This window comes from Chrysemys picta, chromosome 1 (genome assembly GCF_011386835.1).
Source record: "Chrysemys picta bellii isolate R12L10 chromosome 1, ASM1138683v2, whole genome shotgun sequence".
NCBI lineage: Eukaryota > Metazoa > Chordata > Testudines > Emydidae > Chrysemys > Chrysemys picta.
The window spans coordinates 331,119,812-331,139,953 of NC_088791.1; the positions used below are offsets into that span (position 1 = coordinate 331,119,812).

A 20,142-nucleotide genomic window follows, 5' to 3' on the forward strand; every position below is an offset into this window, starting at 1 on the left:
GAACTGGCGGCAACATTGTTTTTTCCCCATCTGGGGGAGGGGGACGACGGTATTTCTAACAGAGCTGGTTGAAAATGTTTGACTAAAGAATGTTGTACTTCAATGGGGATTTGGTCAAAAAATGAAAAGTTTTGGATGTCCAGCGTGTGTGTGTGTGTGGGGGGGGGGGCGGGGTGTTAAAGGGAAAGAAAATACACCCTTTCCTACCCAGCGCCAGCACACAACTTGTTCAGGGCGGGGGGAGGGTGCGGATCTGCTACAGCCAGGTCTCTGCCTCTGCCGTGTTGTCTGGAGCCCCGGGGAAGCTCATGAAAGATGCTGGGGGACGGTGCGCGGCTAGCCCGGGATAACAGACCTGTCACCCCACGAGGGAGCTGGGTTTGCTGCTGCTGCATCCGCCTTGCTGCACCCAGCAGGCCAGCTCCGGGACAGGGGAGGAGGCCACTTTCCCCTTCTCCACGTGATCCCTCCGGGGCGGGTCTGGCCCTGGGTCCCCGGTAGCGCGTAGAGCTGGGGGAGGGAGGCCGCTGCTGCTGCCCTTGCTGGACTGTCTCCGCGCCGCCCAGTCCAGCTCGGCTCCCCCAGCAGCGGGGCTGTGTGGAGCCGCCGCCCGCAGGCATGGGGCGCTTAGCATGGTGCCTTCTCCCCGTCCTCCTGCTCTGCCAGCTCCGGGAGTCGCTGGCCGACACCCCGGCCAACTGCAGCTTTGCGGACCTGGAGGGCACTTGGGTCTTCCAGGTGGGGAAGGGGGGGCAGAACCGACACATTAACTGCTCCGAGATGGGTAAGTGCTGGGGGGCATTTATTCCCCCCCCCCTTTATTTTCTTTCTCCAACTGGTTTTCTCTTTCGTTTTGCTTTTCCCCTCCTCTGATCAGCACGATAATCAGATTGTGACAATCTCAGACAAACACGCGTTAGTTAAAATCCTTTTTAAAACGAACAAAAAAAAGCCCCCTTGGTGAGGTCCCTTAAGAGTGTTGGCAAAACACGTTCTTTTCCCCCTGGCTTTTTTAAAACCATGGGGTATGCTCTGATCCACTCCTGTTTGAACAGATCCTCTCCCCCCGTCCAAAATCTGCGCCCCCTAATTCATTTAATGGGAAACTAAAACCACACGGGATATTTCTGTAAAAGGGATTGTCTGGATTACATGACCCTTGGACCCCGTAAGAACTCCGTGGAAACTTGTGTATTTGTTTCTTCTCTTTAAATTACTTCTTTCTGGTTAATTTTCAGCTGGCCTGTTCTTAGGAAATTCCCACTCTGATGTATCAATTCAGATATCAGAAGAGGAAGTAGAATGAGAAATTGGGTGTTAGCCCCCGCAATTCTGTAGGGAACTAAATGTGAGCCGTAAAAACTGTTTCAGAACTTTTCTCTTCCACATACAGGCATTTTTATTCTGTTACTAAGCAGCAATATGTTATGACAAATTCAGGAGGTTAGGATGGGAATAGGGACTAATAATGGAATTTCCCTTCCGTCTCACCATGTGATGCTAAAGGGCACATTGGTTACAAGTAAATCAAGCCTACACGTTTGAGTAATTTGTGGTTTATAAGACTTGTAACTTTAAGTAGGAAAGTTCCATCTGATTTCATTTTACTTGTCTTTTTGACCTTGCTTATGTCAGGAACAAGACTTTGCTACTTTTGTGTTTAAAAAGTGGTTGCAGTTAGTCTTGGATACCTTTTCTAATAGGGGCATGGGCATGGATTCATAAAGATACTTAAAGTCTCTAACCCCCAGATTTAGGCACCTAATTCCCATTTTTAGAAGCCACTGTGATCTACAAAACTCCTGCTTGACTGCAGCTTAACCCTGTAGGTGCTTAAACTTGCTTGGCACCTACATTTTTGCAGGTTTCAGAGTAGCAGCCGTGTTAGTCTGTATCCGCAAAAAGAACAGGAGTACTTGTGGTACCTTAGAGACTAACAAATTTATTAGAGCATAAGCTTTCGTGGACTACAGCCCACTTCTTCGGTATGCATTTCGGCTGTAGTCCACGAAAGCTTATGCTCTAATAAATTTGTTAGTCTCTAAGGTGCCACAAGTACTCCTGTTCTTTTTACATTTTTGCAGTAAAGTGTGCCTGACCCTGCCTCTGGGCAAACACCCTGCTGCCTCACTCTAGGGGTATTCTACACTTTGAGCTGAGTGTGTGATTGAGGAGAGCTAGCATGTGTGCCTCCTCGAGCTGGGAATCAAACTACTGGACTAAAAATGGTTGCTGTAGTGCAAGCAGTGGGAGGGGCTAACCACCCCAGCTACGGACCATCACAGATTCTCCTAGCCCCGCCCACCTCTTGTGCTGCCACAGTTCTGCTTTATTGTTAGCATGGGTATATCTCCTCAATCAAGGAATCACACCCAATCTCGAAGTGTAAATATGCCCAGACTCCTAAACCCCAGAGCGATCCACAGAGCAGGGAGCTGCCTTAGAATCATAGAACTATAGGGTTAGAAATGTTAGGGACCACAAGGGTCATCTAGGGTAACCCCTGCCAAGATGCAGGATTTGTTGGGTTTAAACCATCCAGGACAGGTGGCTATCCAGCTTCCTTTTGAAAATCTCCAGTGAAGAAGCTTCCACAACCTCCCTAGGCAGTCTGTTCCATTGTCCTACAGGTTTTACAGTTAGGACGTTTTTCCTGAGATTTAATCTAAATCTACTATGCTGTAGTTTGAATCCATTGCCTCTTGTCCTGCCCTGCGACCTGCCAGGTAGCCGATCTCTGTTCAAATCCCTTCTCACCTGGCAGAGGAGGGACTTGTAATGAGGGTCTCCCACATCCCAGGCGAGTACTTTAGCCACTGGCCTAAATGTTTTGTGTGGGGTTCAGCCTCTAAGTGCACCTACTGGATTGCGTCCTATACTCACAAGTTAGGCAAAGGAATAACTGTCTTCCCCTGGTTTCAGACCAGAGATAGGCACCTCCTACAGCTGGGGCTTAGGTGCCTCTCTCTGAAAGGGTGGGTCTTGGACACACTCCTTTCATTGACATCTCTGGTTGGCTAGTTTAGGCATCTCCCTGTTCAGCTTGTTACAGTTTGTGGATCACATTCTAAGGCACCTGTCTCTCATCATGCATTGTTTGGGGAGCCTGGGTGCCTCACTCAGACTGTGACTTTTAGGCATCTAAAAGTCAGTCACTACAGTGGATCCGGGCCAGGGACCTTTTCTTTTAAAACAGTTACAGTGGTTTGGAACATGGCTATGTGCAAATCTGATTGCCGCCCCATATTTAAAAACGGTTTCAAAAATATTTTAAGTGTCCTTTGTGGATGTGAATTTAATCAAGTGCCATTGGTGAAACTGTCCAACAGGTGTCTTCTCCCCTGGCTCAGTATGGGGAATGCACATAAGTCATCTAAAATTGGGCCTCATTCTCATATTGCCCCGTGGTAGTTTTATTCGGCATCTCCCTGCCCTAAATTCCATTCTCTGCTTCCACTCACTCCACCATCCATTCTCTGCATTTCACTCATCTGCCTCCATCTTCATGGCAGACTTCTGGGACACTTCCCTCTCCACTCCCTGGTTGTGGATGGGTGATGCAATATAGCTCTATTGCTCCACTTGGCACTTCATAGCCAAAAAGCAGGTTTTTTTGCCTGAAGGAGCTTACAATCTACAGGGAAGGGAGGTGGCAGAGAACTGCCCTGAGGAGAGGTCATTTTCTCTTTCATATTTTTCTGGGTTGACCATCTTTTATTTTCAATGGTGCTCTGCTGCTTCTCTTGCCCAGAGTTGAGATTTTAGTTGTGGGAAGCAAGCTTGGAGGAGGGATTCTGAGGCGAGGAAGGATGCCCCTTTTGGAACTGCCATGCAATGTCTGTTCTAGGCTGCATGGCACTAAATGGCAGAGCACTGATAATACCTAGTTTCAGAGTAGCAGCCGTGTTAGTCTGTATCCGCAAAAAGAAGAACAGGAGTACTTGTGGCACCTTAGAGACTAACAAATTTATTAGAGCATAAGCTTTCATGGACTACAGCCCACTTCTTCGGATGCATCCGAAGAAGTGGGCTGTAGTCCACGAAAGCTTATGCTCTAATAAATTTGTTAGTCCTTAAGATGCCACAAGTACTCCTGTTCTTCTTTTTGCTGATAATACCTAGCGACAGATGTGTGTTAAGAAGCCACTTCCAGCTTTGCTGTGATGGGGCCAATCATTTCACTGCTATTAATATCCAGAGTTACAGAAGCTTGTGCAATAGATTCCACTTCAGTAAAATAAACCTATTCCTGCAACAGGTGCTCAGTACTTCTCACATGCTAAACCCAGATATATAAAAACCATAAGGCTCTGAAAGAAGTCTAGTGCACCAACAGGAAAAATATATCAAGCAAAAAACTGATCCTGATAAAAGTTTATCTGCCAATTTAGTGCTTTTTGTGTGTCACATGAGACATATTTTACACAGCAGCCCTAATGCCAGTATTTTATTTTCAAGTCTGGTAGTGTAACTTCGTAAGTGGCATAGTAAATTTCTGCTTTAACCCATCCATGTAAAAACTGTCTCATCTCTGCAGGACCTGTGCAAAAAAAAGTAGTTGTGACTCTTCAGAAGGTGGCTGTAGCTCAAGATGATCTGGGCAATTTTGGCTTCTTCACCATAATTTACAATCAAGGCTTTGAAGTTGTAATAAATGATTATAAATGGTTTGCATTTTTTAAGGTAAGTTTTAATTTTTGTTACATTTGTCTTCCCCCTTCCCCACCCGCGCAAAATCTATCTGTAGTCTGGTTTCTATTCATACCAATGTAGGGTGACCAGATGTCCCGATTTTATAGGGACAGTCCCGATTTTTGGGTCTTTTTCTTATATAGGCTCCTATTACCCCCACCCCCGTCCCGATTTTTCACATTTGCTGTCTGGTCATCCTATAGCAATGTTGCCTAGTGGCTAGAATATGGCACTGGGACTCAAGAAACCTGAGTTCCATTCTTGACTCTGCCACTAGACTGCTGGTTGACCTTGAGCAACTTACTTCACCTAACTGTGCATCCTGCCCCCCCACCCCTTTGAAAGGGGAGTAACGGTACTAACCACCTTTGAGATCTACTGATGAAAAGCACAATATAAGGACTACTAAGTATCTTTATATTAAAAAAAACCCTCAAACTATTCACCAGTGAAGGGTGTGGATTGCTGAACCAGACATTCTTGCTGAGCCAGCTATATTATGGACACTCTTTTGTCCTGCCTTTGTTCTGATGAAAAGGAATGACAGTCTTTCATGGGGAAAATACTTTCCTGAGGGACTGACAGGATCTTGTCCAGAATGACAAATTTGGGTGTGGTTACTTTCCTAATTGAAAAAAGAACAGGAGTACTTGTGGCACCTTAGAGACTAACAAATTTATTAGAGCATAAGCTTTCGTGGACTACAGCCCACTTCTTCGGATGCATATAGAGTGGAATAAATATTGAGGAGATATATATACACACATACAGAGAGCATGAACAGGTGGGAGTTGTCTTACCAACTCTGAGAGGCCAATTAAGTAAGAGAAAAAAAAACTTTTGAAGTGATAATCAAGATAGCCCAGTACAGACAGTTTGATAAGAAGTGTGAGAATACTTACAAGGGATATAGATTCAATGTTTGTAATGGCTCAGCCATTCCCAGTCCTTATTCAATCCTGAGTTGATTGTATCTAGTTTGCATATCAATTCAAGCTCAGCAGTTTCTCCTTGGAGTCTGTTTTTGAAGTTTTTCTGTTGTAAAATAGCCACCCACAGGTCTGTCATTGAATGACCAGACAGGTTAAAGTGTTCTCCCACTGTTTTTTGAGTATTATGATTCCTGATGTCAGATTTGTGTCCATTAATTCTTTTGCGTAGAGACTGTCCGGTTTGGCCAATGTACATGGCAGAGGGGCATTGATGGCACATGATGGCATATATCACATTGGTAGATGTGCAGGTGAATGAGCCCCTGTTGGTATGGCTGATGTGATTAGGTCCTATGATGATGTCACTTGAATAGATATGTGGACAGAGTTGGCATTGGGCATCAGCCATACCATCCCAAAATACTCTGTATTTAACTATAAATTAAACTAAAAGTAAATGGGCTCCCAAACAGTCCTTTTGTTTCTTTGATTCTTTATAATGAATAAAAGACAGCCTCAATTTTTGTTTTTTTTTTAAATAGCCTTTACGCATTGCAAATAGCCCTCCTTTTGAGAGAGGGCCTTGGTAGGCTCTTTAGGGCTTCTCTGCATAGGGAAATTATCCCAGGATAAAGGCAGGATGTGAATTTAAAGTGCAGTAGCTATTCTGGAATAGCTCCCCCCGCCCCCCATGGATATTCTATTCTTATTCCAGAATAAAAAGTGCCTTTTTCTGATTTAGCTTAATCTGCTTCCAAAGTGGGTTACACAAAATCAGAAAAAATATATTCCAGAATAGCTATTCTGGCTAATTTCGCCATCTGGACAAATCCTTTTTAGAGGTGAATAATGTTACATGAGAGTGTAAACTGAGCTGCAGCTTCACCCCCCCACCCCTTTCCCCCAGCAGGGTGGAAGGACCACAGCTAGGGGTGAAGAGAGAGGGGCAGCTTGGAAGACAGCCTCATGCTGCTTCATTATGCAAGTCTGACAGTGAGGGAAGTAAAGCTCTCTGATGAGCTAATCTGGATTCTCCATCACTTGACCTCTTTAAATCAAGACAGGATATCTTTTTTCAAAAAGATATGCTATAGCTTAACCAGAATGTATGGTCTTGAGGCAGGTATTACTGGGTGAGGTTCTCTGGCCTGTATATGCAGGTCTTCAGAACAGGGGTCGGCAACCTTTCAGAAGTGGTGTGCCGAGTCTTCATTTATTCACTCTAATTTAAGGTTTTGCGTGCCAATAATACATTTTAACGTACTATTGTTGTATGTAAAGTAAATAAGGTTTTTAAAATGTTTAAGAAGCTTCATTTAAAATTAAATTAAAATGCAGAGCTCCCCCGGACCGGTGGCCAGGACCTGGGCAGTGTGAGTGCCACTGAAAATCAGCTCGCTTGCCGCCTTCGGCACACGTGCCATAGGTTGCCTACCCCTGGATTAGACTATCATAATGGTCCCATCTGGCCTTGAAATCTATGAAATTTTAAAGATTATAAAGTAGGAAAGAATGAGATCTAGTTATGTTTGCTTTGCATTGCAGTTCACCTGGGACAATGCAAAGGTAAATCCTTAAATGAATTTTAATTACTTCATGGCACTACGTATCCCACCATGAATTATGAATTGTTGCCGTTACTAGGGTAATGGAGCCCAGTGTACTGGCTTGTTTTCTTTCACGCACCTAGAACGGAACTATTAATTCCACCTGCCAGAATTGAACATAATAGTGTTACTTTCCTTGACAGACACGCTTAGGGGAAATACTAGACCGACACAGACAGTGGGATTCTTAGGCTGATGTCTTTCACATTAAATGTGAAGAGTTGCTTCAAGAGCCAATAAAGTGAGCAGTTGAGACAAGTGTCAGTTATCAGGTTACATCTTGATAAACTGTAGAAACAGCAAGTGGCTTCTGAAAGAAATGTAAACACGTTGCATTTCAACAGATAGGCTCCCCTGGTGCAAGAGTTGCCGGGTAACAGTGCTGCTCCAGTAGCATTCACAAGAGATTAAACTTGGCTCTTGTGAAATCAAAGTTCATTTGGAGAGCACTAACTGAGTCAAGGGACCATGGAGGTCAGACTGATAAAAACACCAGTCTGACCTATTCTTATATGTTTGTGAAAGCTGGTTTAGTGCCTTGAAATGTGGTGGTAACTGCTACCTAATGAGTATTCTGACTAGGCCTCAAATGTTTGCATGAACAAGGAAGAATGAAGCTGTTTGAGATTCAGAGGAAAAAATTGGAGACTCCCTACTGCATGGCAATTTGATCCATTCCTGGTTTTGCGGATGTTGTTAGTAGTTAGAGACATAAGGTGCTTATTGAATAGGTAGGCTATTAGACCACTGTTGATTACTAATGTTTCAGACTCCTTCAGCAGGACATACCTGGGTTAACGTCTTCGTTCTTACAAACATTAGGTGGGACTATTTGAGTTGATCATTAAGCAAATTATAACTAACTTGCATTTCAGAATAAGTCCCATTCGCATTTGGATTCTGTAAAGGCAATTATTGAGACAGTTTATAAAAGAAAGGCAAAGATCGTTTTGGAAACCATGAGTAAATAGTACAGATGCTTAGCCCAAGTTTGCACTAGCACTTTTGTCGATAAAACTTATGTCACTCAGAGGTGTGAAAAAAAGCCCCCCCAATCGACATAAATTCCACTGACAGAAGCGCCAGTGTGACAGCGCTATGTCTACAGGAGAACTCTCTCCTGCCGACATAGCTACCGCCTCTCGTTGGGGGTGGTTTAATTAACAGCCTAGAGCAGCTATACGGAGACCTTAGGGCTTGGCTACACTTGCAAGTTAGAGCGTATTAAAGCAGCCCCAGGCGCCTTAGCTCCCAACCCGTCCACACTGGCAAGGCACTTAGTGTGCCTGGACTCTGCAGCTGGAGCGCTTCTGGTAATCCGCCTCCACCAGAAGCATAACGCTTGCTGTGCCTCGTCTGAAACACCCCAGCATCAGTGTGAACGAGGTGGTGCGTTACTGTGCTTTGATCGGCCTCCGGAAATGTCCCATAATCCCCTTAAGTCAAGTGAAAAGAACAGGAGTACTTGTGGCACCTTAGAGACTAACAAATTTATTAGAGCATAAGCTTTCATGGACTACAGCCCACTTCAAGTCAAGTGGCCACTCTTGTCATTGTTTTGGAATCATATCCCCTTTCAAAGCTCAGTTTCTGACAGCCGGCATGCTTATCTGCTCCAGGACAAAGCAAGCCATTAGAGTGGAATGTTGACTGCTGTGAGTGTGTGAGAGAGAAGTGTTTGTGTGTGTGTGTGGGGGGGGGGGGGAGGTCTGAACTTACAAGACAGCATGCTGACACTCTCAGCACCCCAAAAACCCACTCTCTCTCCCCCCACATACACAACACACTCCCTGTCACACTCCACCCCACCCCCCGCATTTGCAAAGCATGTTGCAGCCACTTGAACGCTGGGATAGCTACCACAATGCACTGCTCTTTGTTGGTTATAAGAGCTGCTAATGTGGCCACTCCAGTGCACTTCCAGCTGAGAGTGTAAACACTTGGCAGCGTTTTTCCCTGCTGCTGTCTCCGGAAGCTGGTTTAACTCCCATTGTTCTACATCTGCAAGTGTAGCCAAGCCCTTACAGTGATGCAGCTGCAGCAGTACTGCTGTGTCACTGTAAGCTCTCTAGTGTAGACATAGCCTTAGTGTTCACAACTCCTGATGCAGCTTTTTGTAAGGGCTAGACAAGAGTTTGCAGTTTCTACAGTGGCTGAACAAGGGAAGAGGTTGTGTCTCTATTTCATGGCTGCAAGTTGGAAAGTTAAGATGCTGAGGGACATAAACTTGTTGCATGCTTTGGGGGAAAGCATGTCTCTCCTGTAAATTTGCAGATCAGTGAATCATAGCTTTAGTCTGTTTCATATCTAAAGCTATCTGGGCCATTCTCATCTGATGTAAATTGGCATAGCTCCCTTGAAATCAATGGAGGTACATTAGTTAGCAACAGCTGATGATCTGATCCACTTATCTTCTACTGTAAAATCTTTAGGGAAAGGACTACCTGACTCTTAACTTCACAGTGCCAGGCACACTACTTACCTATTCTAAAATGTTCGGGACGTTCCAAGTTGAAACGCAAAATATTATTTTAACATTGATCCTTAGAAGTGTTTAGATATAACTGAAAATAAAAGGTGATCCGGAGAGCAAAAAATAGGCTAAAAATGTGCCATTTTTAGACTCTTTGTTTGTTTTTGTGCTACCCTGGAAATGCCAGGAATGTCAAGTCTTGTCTTATTTGTCTTTGTGGAGGATCCAGAGATGTGGATCCAGCTCTTAATTGAACAGGGAATGAGTGTTGAGTGTTTAGCAAGAGCTTTCATTCTCTTCAATAACTGCATCAGCTCAATGCAACCCACCAGTTAGTATTACTGCCCCCCACCCTGGGGTGCTGGAACAATTTGTGTAGTGGGGGTGCTGAGAGCCATTGAACCAAACTGTAAACCCGGCATATAATGGAAACCACTTCAAGCCAGAGGGGTGCAGAAGCACCCCCAGCACCCCTAGTTCCAGCACCTATCTAGAGAGGATGAGTTATTACAGTATGAAAGAAAAAATCACTTCCCCTGTTGTATTGCTTTAGTTGCTACTAGAATGATATTTCATCAGTACAAAGTTCTGCAGGTAAAATAGGATAAACAAGAACTCAATTTCTAATGAAAAACAAACAAAACGTTAGTCAGCATAAAGCAGAAAGAAGAGGCACAAAGGAACTTTTTTTTCTTTTGCAGATCAGCTTTTAGCCTTCCCTGTTTAGAGTGCAGGGTGGTAACAAAGGCAATGTCTACACTGGCAATTGAATGACAAAATGTTTGTCTTTCAGAAGTGTTAACCCTCCCACCCCCCGAAAGAAAAAAGTTTTGCCGTAACAAATGCCAGTGTAAACAGCGCGTTGTCAGCAGGTGCGTTCTCCTGCCGACAACACAAATGCTGTTCGTTGAGGGTAGAAGTTTTTTGTTGTCAGGAGAGCCGACAAACAGCGGCTACACTACGTGACTTAGAGACTCGGCTGTGGTGGCACAGCCATGTCGCTAAAAGCTGTGTAGTGTAGACATAGCCTCTGTCTTGCTGGGATTATCTCGAAGAGCAAGGGTAAAATATTAGAAATCTCAGTGTAAGGAGAGTTTTCCCGGCAAAACCATATTTCTAAATATCTCTCTACTATTTGAAAACCTTTTACTTTAGTCAATACAAGTGAATGCTTGGTAGACTATCAAAATGCACTTCACCCTAACTTTGGAACCTCACAGCTCATTGGCAGGGCAGAAATTATTCTCTTAACATTACAAGATCATTCTTCCTCTGAGTTCTTCCCTTTGGTTTCTCTTGTTTTCTGCAGAATTATCAGTGCTTTACGCATGGAAAGGCTGCAGAGGGAAACTTGAGTAGAAGAGTTAACTAAACCAGAAGCAGAAGTTCAAATAAAACATACATTGACCCTTGAGTCTACTAACGGTCCATGATAAAGGGGTGGGATTAGAAATTAAATGCCCCGCAAAACTAGTTTTGAAACCAAAGTTAGGTTTAATTGTCCCTTATGTTCCTATTCATGTCGTAAAATTCACTATATCAGCAGATCTAACTATAGAAGCCCCATGATATTGCTAAAACACACTTTGGTCTTGAAATTATAGATGGCACGAAACAGAATCTTTACTTTCTTTATACAGTGCAACCATCATGTCTGTAACCGGAGGCCTGGACACTTTTATTTTACAGTGTATACAGGATGTTTGATTTTTTTAGAATAAAAGAAACTTTCTGTTTGGGTCACCTAAGCGCTGATACACCCAACACTAGGTAGCTAATTGAGCGCACACTGTTTTTATATATATATATATGTTATTATTACCCCTGCAGAAGAGCAATACACCAACATGAAGGCTGCCTCGCCACTGTTCCATGGACATCTCTTTGTTAGCTAGTTTAAGGCTTTGCAGCAAAGTCAAATGAGTTTGTTTTTAGTGTTCCTTTGACAAGCTAAGCTGTAACCTTGCTAGAAGTACAGGATTGAGCCTAGGATTGGTCTCAGTACCGAGGCCTTTTCCACACTGCAGATTTACCCTGGTTTCAGCCATACATGTCATACGTGGGGGCGGTGAGGGGGAGGAGAGATTATCAGACATCTGCCTACAGCAGGGTTCTTAAACCTTTCTCTGATGCATCTAGTACTGGCCACTGTCAGAGACAGGATACTGGACTAGATGGACTGGGTTATGATCCAGAATGACAATTCCTGTGTTCCCCCTAGTGTACACAGAGCAAACTGCTACTAACTGCAGTTTGTACTGGGGTAAGTCATTTAACCGTTAGCTCTTGCTCTTTTTCTGTAAACTGGGCATAATATTTATCTAACTCAGTAGTAGTAGAAGTGTTGTGAGCTTCTGTACAATGGTTATGACAGGGTATTATGCCTTAAGGATAAATATATGAGAAGTCTGACCTTAATACATGTCTGCTATTGATTTATATATATATATATATATATATATATATATATATATATATATATATATATATATATATATATATTTTTCCTTTGTTCTTGCAACCTACTTACCAGTCACCCACTGTAAAATTTTCTTAGGATCTCACTGATTTTACAAGTCACTTGTTCTTACGCCTGGGCACTGTGGGGAAATGAGTTGTCACGCCAAAGGAATGGACTGGGTGAGCTTATCCATATATTTTTGTAGTTTTCAGTAGTTTGTGTAAATATTACCTAGCAAAGGAGGGCTTGTTTGTGTTTAGCGTTTTGTGTGGGCCGAACTTTAGAATCCTGCTCTTCCCCTCCCCCTCCCCCCAACCTCCTTAGCCTTGGATCCATTAAAAATGCAGAGTCCTACTGCATTTTGGCAGAGCTCCCATTTGTCGCAAGTCATAGGTTTTATGCTGAATGTTTATTGCAACATATGAAAAGGGGAGGATCTTGTAGCAGTGGTCTCTTAAGACATGCAGTGCATTTGCAGTGTGCTACATAAATAGCAACCTACTGATGTCCCAAAGAAGGAGGAGCATTTAACTTGAGCCAGTTATACACTTCAGACCTAAATGGACTTAACTAATTTTGCTCAGGGGTGTGAAAAATCCACACCTCATGAGCAGCGTAGTTATACCGACCTAACCCCCTGTGTAGACAGTACTACGTTGACAGGACAGCTTCTCCCATTGACATATCTACCACCTCTCGGGGAGGTGGATTTACTACGCCAATGGGAGAAGCTCTCCCGTCAGCGTAGTAGCATCTCAATTAAAGCGCTACAGCAGTGCAGCTGTACCACTGTAGCACTGAATGTGAAGACAAGCCCTTAGACTTTCACACCTTTCACACAATAGGAGTTAATCCTGGCCTGCAACCACTGCAAAGATAAGGCAGGTAGCTATGCTGTCCCTTCTAAAGGTGACTAATAAGATTAAGCCTCTAAAACTGAACTTTTAATGAATTTTGTAGGTACCCACTATTAAGAGGGTCATGTAACTTTTTAAGAATGTATCTTGTTTTTTCTACAGGTCCTGAAATCTAGGCCCACATAGGATTGCTGTATGCTACATGTTGAAATCCAGCGTGCACTATATCAAACCTACCACTGATACCATTGGAACTGGCTTCTGTAATACAGAGTCTCTTCTAAAGTTTATCCGTTATCCTGTATAATAAACAATTTCAAACTTTGCAATATTAAAACAGTAGAGTGAGATCTGGGGGATAAAATAAGTGTTATTCTCCCAAGCATCAGCTCTCTCATGATGCCAAAATAGGTGCCACTCACAAATCTTAATATGATTGCGCATCTCCTTTCTTTCCTGCTTTGATCAGCAGTGAAATAGTTACATCGGAGTTCATGTTGAAATCATGATATTAGTCAACACCCCATGGATATGAATGTGAGCAGTTCCCATTTCTTAGAGCTGTTTGTCAATTTGTAGATTCAGACAGACCTCAGTATCAAGGATACTTGACTTACATTTAAAAAGTTGATGTTTGCAACCATAAAGAATAGGCTCTTAAAGGTGAGTTACAAAGCGGAAAAAAGAGTTCGTGACCTTTCTTACTAAGACCCGAACAGTTTTTACAATGTGAATTTTCAGTGCTTGTTTCTCACGTTAGAAATTCATATCTTTAGAGCCTAGCACGTAACGACTGGAGAATTAGTAAAACGGTGACATCACAAGAGCTTAGAGTGTGAAAGTTGAGCAAAAGGGGAAGAATTTAGTCAGTGTTTAAATCTTTTATGTTAGTTTTTGGTAACACCTATTTAACCTCAGTGACTAATGTACATTTTGGGGGCAGGAAGTCTGCTAAAGACTCAACATCTCTGCCTCCTTAATTAAGGTATGAGCTAATATACAACCTCTGAGGCCTGCCCTCCTCCAGCAAAACCAGGGAAGACTAAAGTTTGACATTCGGGATACAATTTTTTAATTTAAAAAGGGGGGTTGATGCCACCCTTATGTATTAAAGGTGTTTTTAAAAAATGTCACAAGCCCAATTTATTTAAAAAAAAATCCCAGTTTAGGTTCTGGAGCACAAAATGATGGCTAAAGTTCCTAGTTGCTAAGTGGCTGCAAACTGGACTCACCTGACCCCAGCAAAACAGGAACTTGCTGGAACCAATGTAAGTATAAAGCATGGGTCAATGGTGTAAGACATCACCAACATAGTGCATGCTGGGTATTTGCAGCAAGTAATAGCTGGTTGTGGGCCTAGACTTCAGGATCTGCCAAAGAAATAAGGTATGTTCTTGGTAGGTTTGAAATTTGAATGCACCTTGGTTTGGACCATTAGATTTGTGGATCATCTTTTAATCCTGTTAGTGAATTGAAATTAATAATTTTCACACTTCTGAATGTGATTTAATAACATGCACCTACTGTTTGCTTAGCCTTAATGTGTGAAATATAAATATATTCAGTCGTAAACCACCTTCTGCTGCAAAATAGCTATCTGGTCTGCTCTCCTGATGACAGTGCAAAAATGCATTTCCTGTCCAGTAGTTTACATTTGTATAGATAGTGGATCCAATGTTAGGTAGCAGCATGCAATGGTATGCTTCTGGGTAACATCTCGTTCTGTCAACATTTAGGTAGGCATTGCCCGTTAGCGTGCCCTGGAGTCCTAGTCACATAATTGGAGTCACAATTATGAAATAGGTCTTTCTCAATAAAAATCTTAAGCATCTCACTATAAATTTCACAGGAGAAAAGGAGCAAATAGGGGAAAAATTGTTCAAGATGTTAGGCTTTGTTAAAGACGTTTGGCTTAACATAACTATTCCACGCTGGGCTCTGAACCACGTTCCTGAAACTTTTAAATGTTTATATGATTGAGGCAAAAGAACTAACACAATCCTTGGATATTTAAATAAGGAAATATGGAGCAGGAGCAGGAAGACAGTATTACCTCTCTTTAGGTATTGCTATGCTCACTGCTGGCATACTGTGTTCAGTTCTGGTCTCTACACATTAAAAAGGATGTTGAAAACTTAGAAAAGATTTCAGAGAAGATCTGTAAGACTGAAAAACATGCTTCATAATGGGAAATATAAGAAGCTCAACAGGAACAACTGTAATTATATAATCTAGAATGACCTACAAAGGGAGAAAATTTGACATTAAAGGAGTACTTTAATCTAGCAAAGGTATAACACTATCCAATGGTTAGAAGTCTTTAAATCAAGATGTGCTCTCACTGCACCTGAAGTTAGGGGCTCAATGCTGGAATCACTTGGTGAATATCTGTGGCCTGCATTATACAGGAGGTCAGTTGGTTCCTTATCGGCACGGCTGGCTCCAGGTTTTCTGCCACCCCAGAAGGAAAAAAAAAAAAAGCCGCGTCAGCACGATCGCGCCACTCCACTCTTCGGCGGCGATTTGGCAGCAGGTCCTTCGCTCCCAGAGGGACCCGCCACTGAATTGCCGCCGAAGACCTGGATGTGCCGCCCCAATAGCGGCTGGAGTGCTGCCCCTTGGTATTGGCCGCCCCAAGCACCTGCTTCTTTAGCTGGTGCCTGGAGCCGGCCCTGCTTATCGGTTCCTTCTGGCCTAAAATCTATGAAGTTAGAAGAATTCAAACAGAAAATAAAGTTTTAAGTTCTTAACAGTGAGGATAATTAACCACTGGACCAGAGTACCATGGGATGCAGTACATTTTCCATCATTTGGAGTCTTTTTAAATGAAGACTGGATGCGTTTTTAAAGGCAGCTGTAATTCAGCCACTAGTTGTTTGTCTAGTTAGTGTTCATTTACATAGTAGGGAAGAATATTTCCTCCACACCAGGCACTATTGGGTAAAATTCTACCTGTGTATGCAGGAGGGCAGACTAGATGTTCAGATGGCTCCTTTTTGGCTTTAAAATCTGTGAATTTGTGCTCTTAAATCAGATTAGGTTGCAAGATATACTCCTGGGGGAATTCTGCACCACTGCGTAATGCAGAATTTTGCAGAAATTAACATGGTGCATGCAGAATTTCCTTTCCCCCACAGAAATGGGCTGCAGTGCTGCTAGCTGCCACTAGGGGCCACTGGACCCAGCAGAGCCCAGCTCACACATAGAAGACACTGCTGGGGGGGAGGGAGAGGGAGCTAGAATAGTGTTTCTCAAACTGGGGTTTGTGAGGGTACTCCAGGGGGTCCGTGGGCCCTGCTGATCAACTCCTCCCCCTCCCTCCCTCAACTCCTCCTCCCTCCCAGCGCCTCCTGCAAGCCAGGGAACAGCTGTTCAGTGGTTGGGAAGAGGTGGGGTAGGGTCTTGGGAGCAGGGTTGGGAAGAGGTGGGGTAGGGTCTTGGGTTGGGGGGAGGCATTGGGGTCCATGAAAAGTTTTAAATCAAAATGGGTTTCCTCAGGTTGCTAACGTCTGAGAATCGCTGAGCTAGAGGGTTCCTGGCAGCTGAAATTTTCAGCACGGCCTGAGGGAAGGAGGCAGTAGTGCGCAGGAAACTCCATGCAAGCCTGGGACCGAGCATCAGGCTGTTTCTCCCTCTGGATCTCTGGGGAGGGAGGGAGTGTGGGTATCTGGGCAAGGGGACTGGGGCCCTGCGGCTGGGCTCTGGGGAGGAAGGGGGTGCAGATATCTGGGCTGGGTTCTTGGGGAGAGAGGAGGGGGTGTGGGTATCTGGGCAAGGAGGGGCCCTGCAGCTGGGCTCTGAGGGGGAGACTGGTATCTGGGCCTGGAGGTCCCCATGGCTGGGCTCTGGGGGGAAGGGGGTTTCGGTGTATTGGCTGGGGTGGGACTGCTGCTGGGCTCGGGGGGGGGGGGGGGTTGTGGGTGTCCTGCCCCCCAGCTGGACTCTGGGGTAAGAGGGCAGAAAAATAGGAACTGGGTTTTCATAGGGGTTTCTTTAACTCTCTACTCCTGGGGGAATTTTTGTGTGTGTCTGTATTGTTACAGACATATTTGCTGCCAGATATTTTGAAATAAATTACCAAAATAATTGAAACCGGTGTTGTTATGTAGTGTTATTTTGACAAATAAAATTTGCAGAATTTTTAAATATTGTGCGCAGAATTTTTAATGTTTTGGCGCAGAATGCCCCCAGGAGTAAAGATCTCATGGGATTTTAATGCTGCATTATCTGTTTGATGCTGTGTCCTCTAGTGGACTGTGCTCTGCATTCTCTTCTCATCTTAAGTCACTGTTCTCTAGCAGCAGTTGTTCTGAAGAAATCCAGGGCTGAGCAATAAGGGAGAGCGTTACATACGTTCTTAGGGGTGTAGTTTTTCTGCTGGAAAAAGAAGTCTTAAAAATAAACGCAAAGAAGTTGGCAACCCACTTGTGTATCTGTGCTATTAATTGACAGCAGTTTTTGCTGTAAATTTCACTTCCAGTTTGCAAAAGTTGATTCTGGCCTTAGTTATCTCAGTAAAATGCCACACTATTTTCTCACACAATTTGTAGGCAAGGCTACTCATGTCTTAAAGATGACCTCAGGATTTTAATAAATTGGTCTCTTTTGGACTCCTGTCATATGTATAAAGTATGCCTGAAAGGGGTTTTTAAAAGAAATTTTTTGTTGCTTTGTATCTGAGATATGAGGACTGTAAACTTATCTTCCCACGTTTTGTTGGATTGGTTGTGTATATCTGAGGATGTATAGCTCTTGCCTTAATTGAAGGGGCAGAGATGCTGAATCTTTAACAAAAGTTTCCTGTCTCCAAAATGTTAATTGCACATTGGAGGTTATAATAGTTAACTAATAGTCTGATTAAAAATCTCTTCGTTTCTTAGGCTGTGTCTACACTTTATGATAAATGTGGGCTTGCACATTGGCTAACAGAAGATCCTAGTGTAGACAGGGCAAGCTGTAGGGGGGGGAAGCGATTTCCAGCCTGTTCACCACCCAAACCCGCAGGCTCCACAGCAGCCTCCGGGGCTTAGCACTCACTCCCCAGGTCCTATCCCCAGTGAGCGCAGGATTGCTCCGTAGCCTAGGCACCCTCCCCTGCTGAGCCGCCTCTCTGGCCCCGTTTGCTGAAGTCCCTGCAGTCAGGTTCCCTGGGCCCTGATGCACAAGGCATCCTTAGGGCTTAACCCCTTCCTGCCCATGCTGTAGCCAGAGGGGGCTGGCTTTATGTCAGTGGCCAGCAGCAGCCTGGAGGTGTTAGCTGCTTTTCGACACTGTGCGGGCATGAAGGGACAAGCTTCTTCCAGCCATGGGGGGGGAGGGAGCAGGGAGGAAGAGAAGAGATGAGCTCTGCAAAGACACAGACCAGGTCATCCTCCTCTTCTTCCTCCTCTTCCCTCCCTCTCCCCCCAGCTGGAAGCAGCTCCCATCCCTTCCCTCTTGCACAGTGCCGAAAGGCTGCTGCTGTCCACATTCTGTCCACAAATCTGGGGGGGGGGGGGTGACCCTGCGTGCCCCCCACACACACACACGTCTTGCCTCAGGACGTGGCGCCAGGTACCAGGAGAGGCGGGTCCATCCCGGGGGCCCAGCCAGGCATGGAGGAGAGGTTTGGTCAGTCACCACTGCTGTATGAGAAAGGTATACGGGAGTGTGTGTGTGTCACCTCTCCCTGTGTATGTGGGGGCTAGGGGTGTGTATGTCACCCCTCCCAATGTGAACCTTAAAGCCTTAAAGATAAGAAGGTAAATAAAAAGAATCCAACTAAGCAGTATTTCTTTTTAACGGGCTCAGTCAACTTGATGTTAATTTGAATGTTTGTACTGCATAGTTCGGATTGATTGCTGTTGAACTGGCTTGAATACGAGTATAATTTTACCAGGTGTCCCGTATTCAGCATAGGGAAATGTGGTCACCTTAAGTCAAGATAAACCCTAGAAAGTGTTTAAACTACAACTTGCCTTGTCTACACTAGGATCTTATGTTAGCTAATATACTAAAACCTCACCGTTTGGCATAGTATAGACATAGAATTCTTAACACATACTAGGGTTTACTTTGACCAGCTAATGTGTGTTAAAACTACAACTTGCCTTGTCTACGCGTTAGTTACCAAGTGTTAAAAACACACCCATGTCAAACAGCTGAAGTGAACATGTATCTTCAGTTCTGTGCATGACTACGTTGTTCAGGTTCTGAACTGCATACGCTTATAATAAGCCTGCTTGAGGGTATATTCTGCTATACCAGTGCAGCACTGGCATACAATACTCATTAAAAAGGGAAGGTTTTAAAGCCCTAGTTCCTGTGGGTTTAAGACATGGGGTTTCTTTTTAATTTAATCTGTAGTTTTTACTTAAGTTCATGAAATTTCAGTGTTGAGTGTTCAAATTTACTGAAAATGTTATGAGGCAAGGAAAGAGAACAATGCCTAAGGCTGCTTATTAGAAGGATATGAGTCACTTGGTAATTTCACATTCTCCTATTGTAATATCCTATTTATGGTGCTGTTATACACCAAGGTGTTCTATTCATCTGAATAAAATCTGTCAATGATTTTCATTTCTGAAGACTGAGTTTTAATTTGCTTAAAAACAATGAAACCACTAAAAGATCCACATAGAAACTAGTCAGTTCCAGAAGACGGATGGACCTGCAACAAAGGGAATAAAATTGGGCTTGTGACCTCTTATGTTTCTTCATGGTTTATAAAGAAAGCCTGAAGTTTTTTTCACCAAAAGAAGACAGGGAGGCAATTTTAGACTATTAAAATGCAGGTCCTGTTGGACCTAGGTGTATACTGTTAGATCACATAAATAAATAGTGAGTGGGGTAGCTTGGGACTTCAGCCAATGTTGCCACCATCCTGTTTTGAACACAAGACAAATGCTGTGGGCCTATGTCTGGCTTGTTAGAAGGAGGATGGCAAGCAGGTGGATATGGATTGTTAAGATTCAAGGTCAATACTCCTCATGAACAGCACTGTTCAGGCTATTATGGAGAGCCAAGTACAGTACACTCACGGTGAATGTTTATCAATGTAAAGTTAATAACTTTCTGCTTGTGATACAGAACGTCTGGGCTTTACCAGCACTGTTGTGGAGAATCCCTCCAGACTATAGAA

The 20,142-nt window shown here is 43.8% G+C and overlaps 1 protein-coding gene across 1 annotated transcript in view; it reads left to right on the plus strand.

Annotated features, from left to right (window-relative positions):
• The first annotated feature begins 227 nt into the window (after nucleotides 1–227).
• Nucleotides 228–20,142, plus strand: part of CTSC (cathepsin C) — a 38,245-nt gene continuing 18,330 nt past the window's right edge. The window contains exons 1-2 of the mRNA XM_008171842.4: nucleotides 228–784; nucleotides 4,538–4,683. Coding sequence (XP_008170064.1) covers nucleotides 619–784; nucleotides 4,538–4,683 — 312 coding nt within the window. The 5' untranslated portion in view covers nucleotides 228–618. The remainder of the gene's footprint in view (nucleotides 785–4,537; nucleotides 4,684–20,142) is intronic.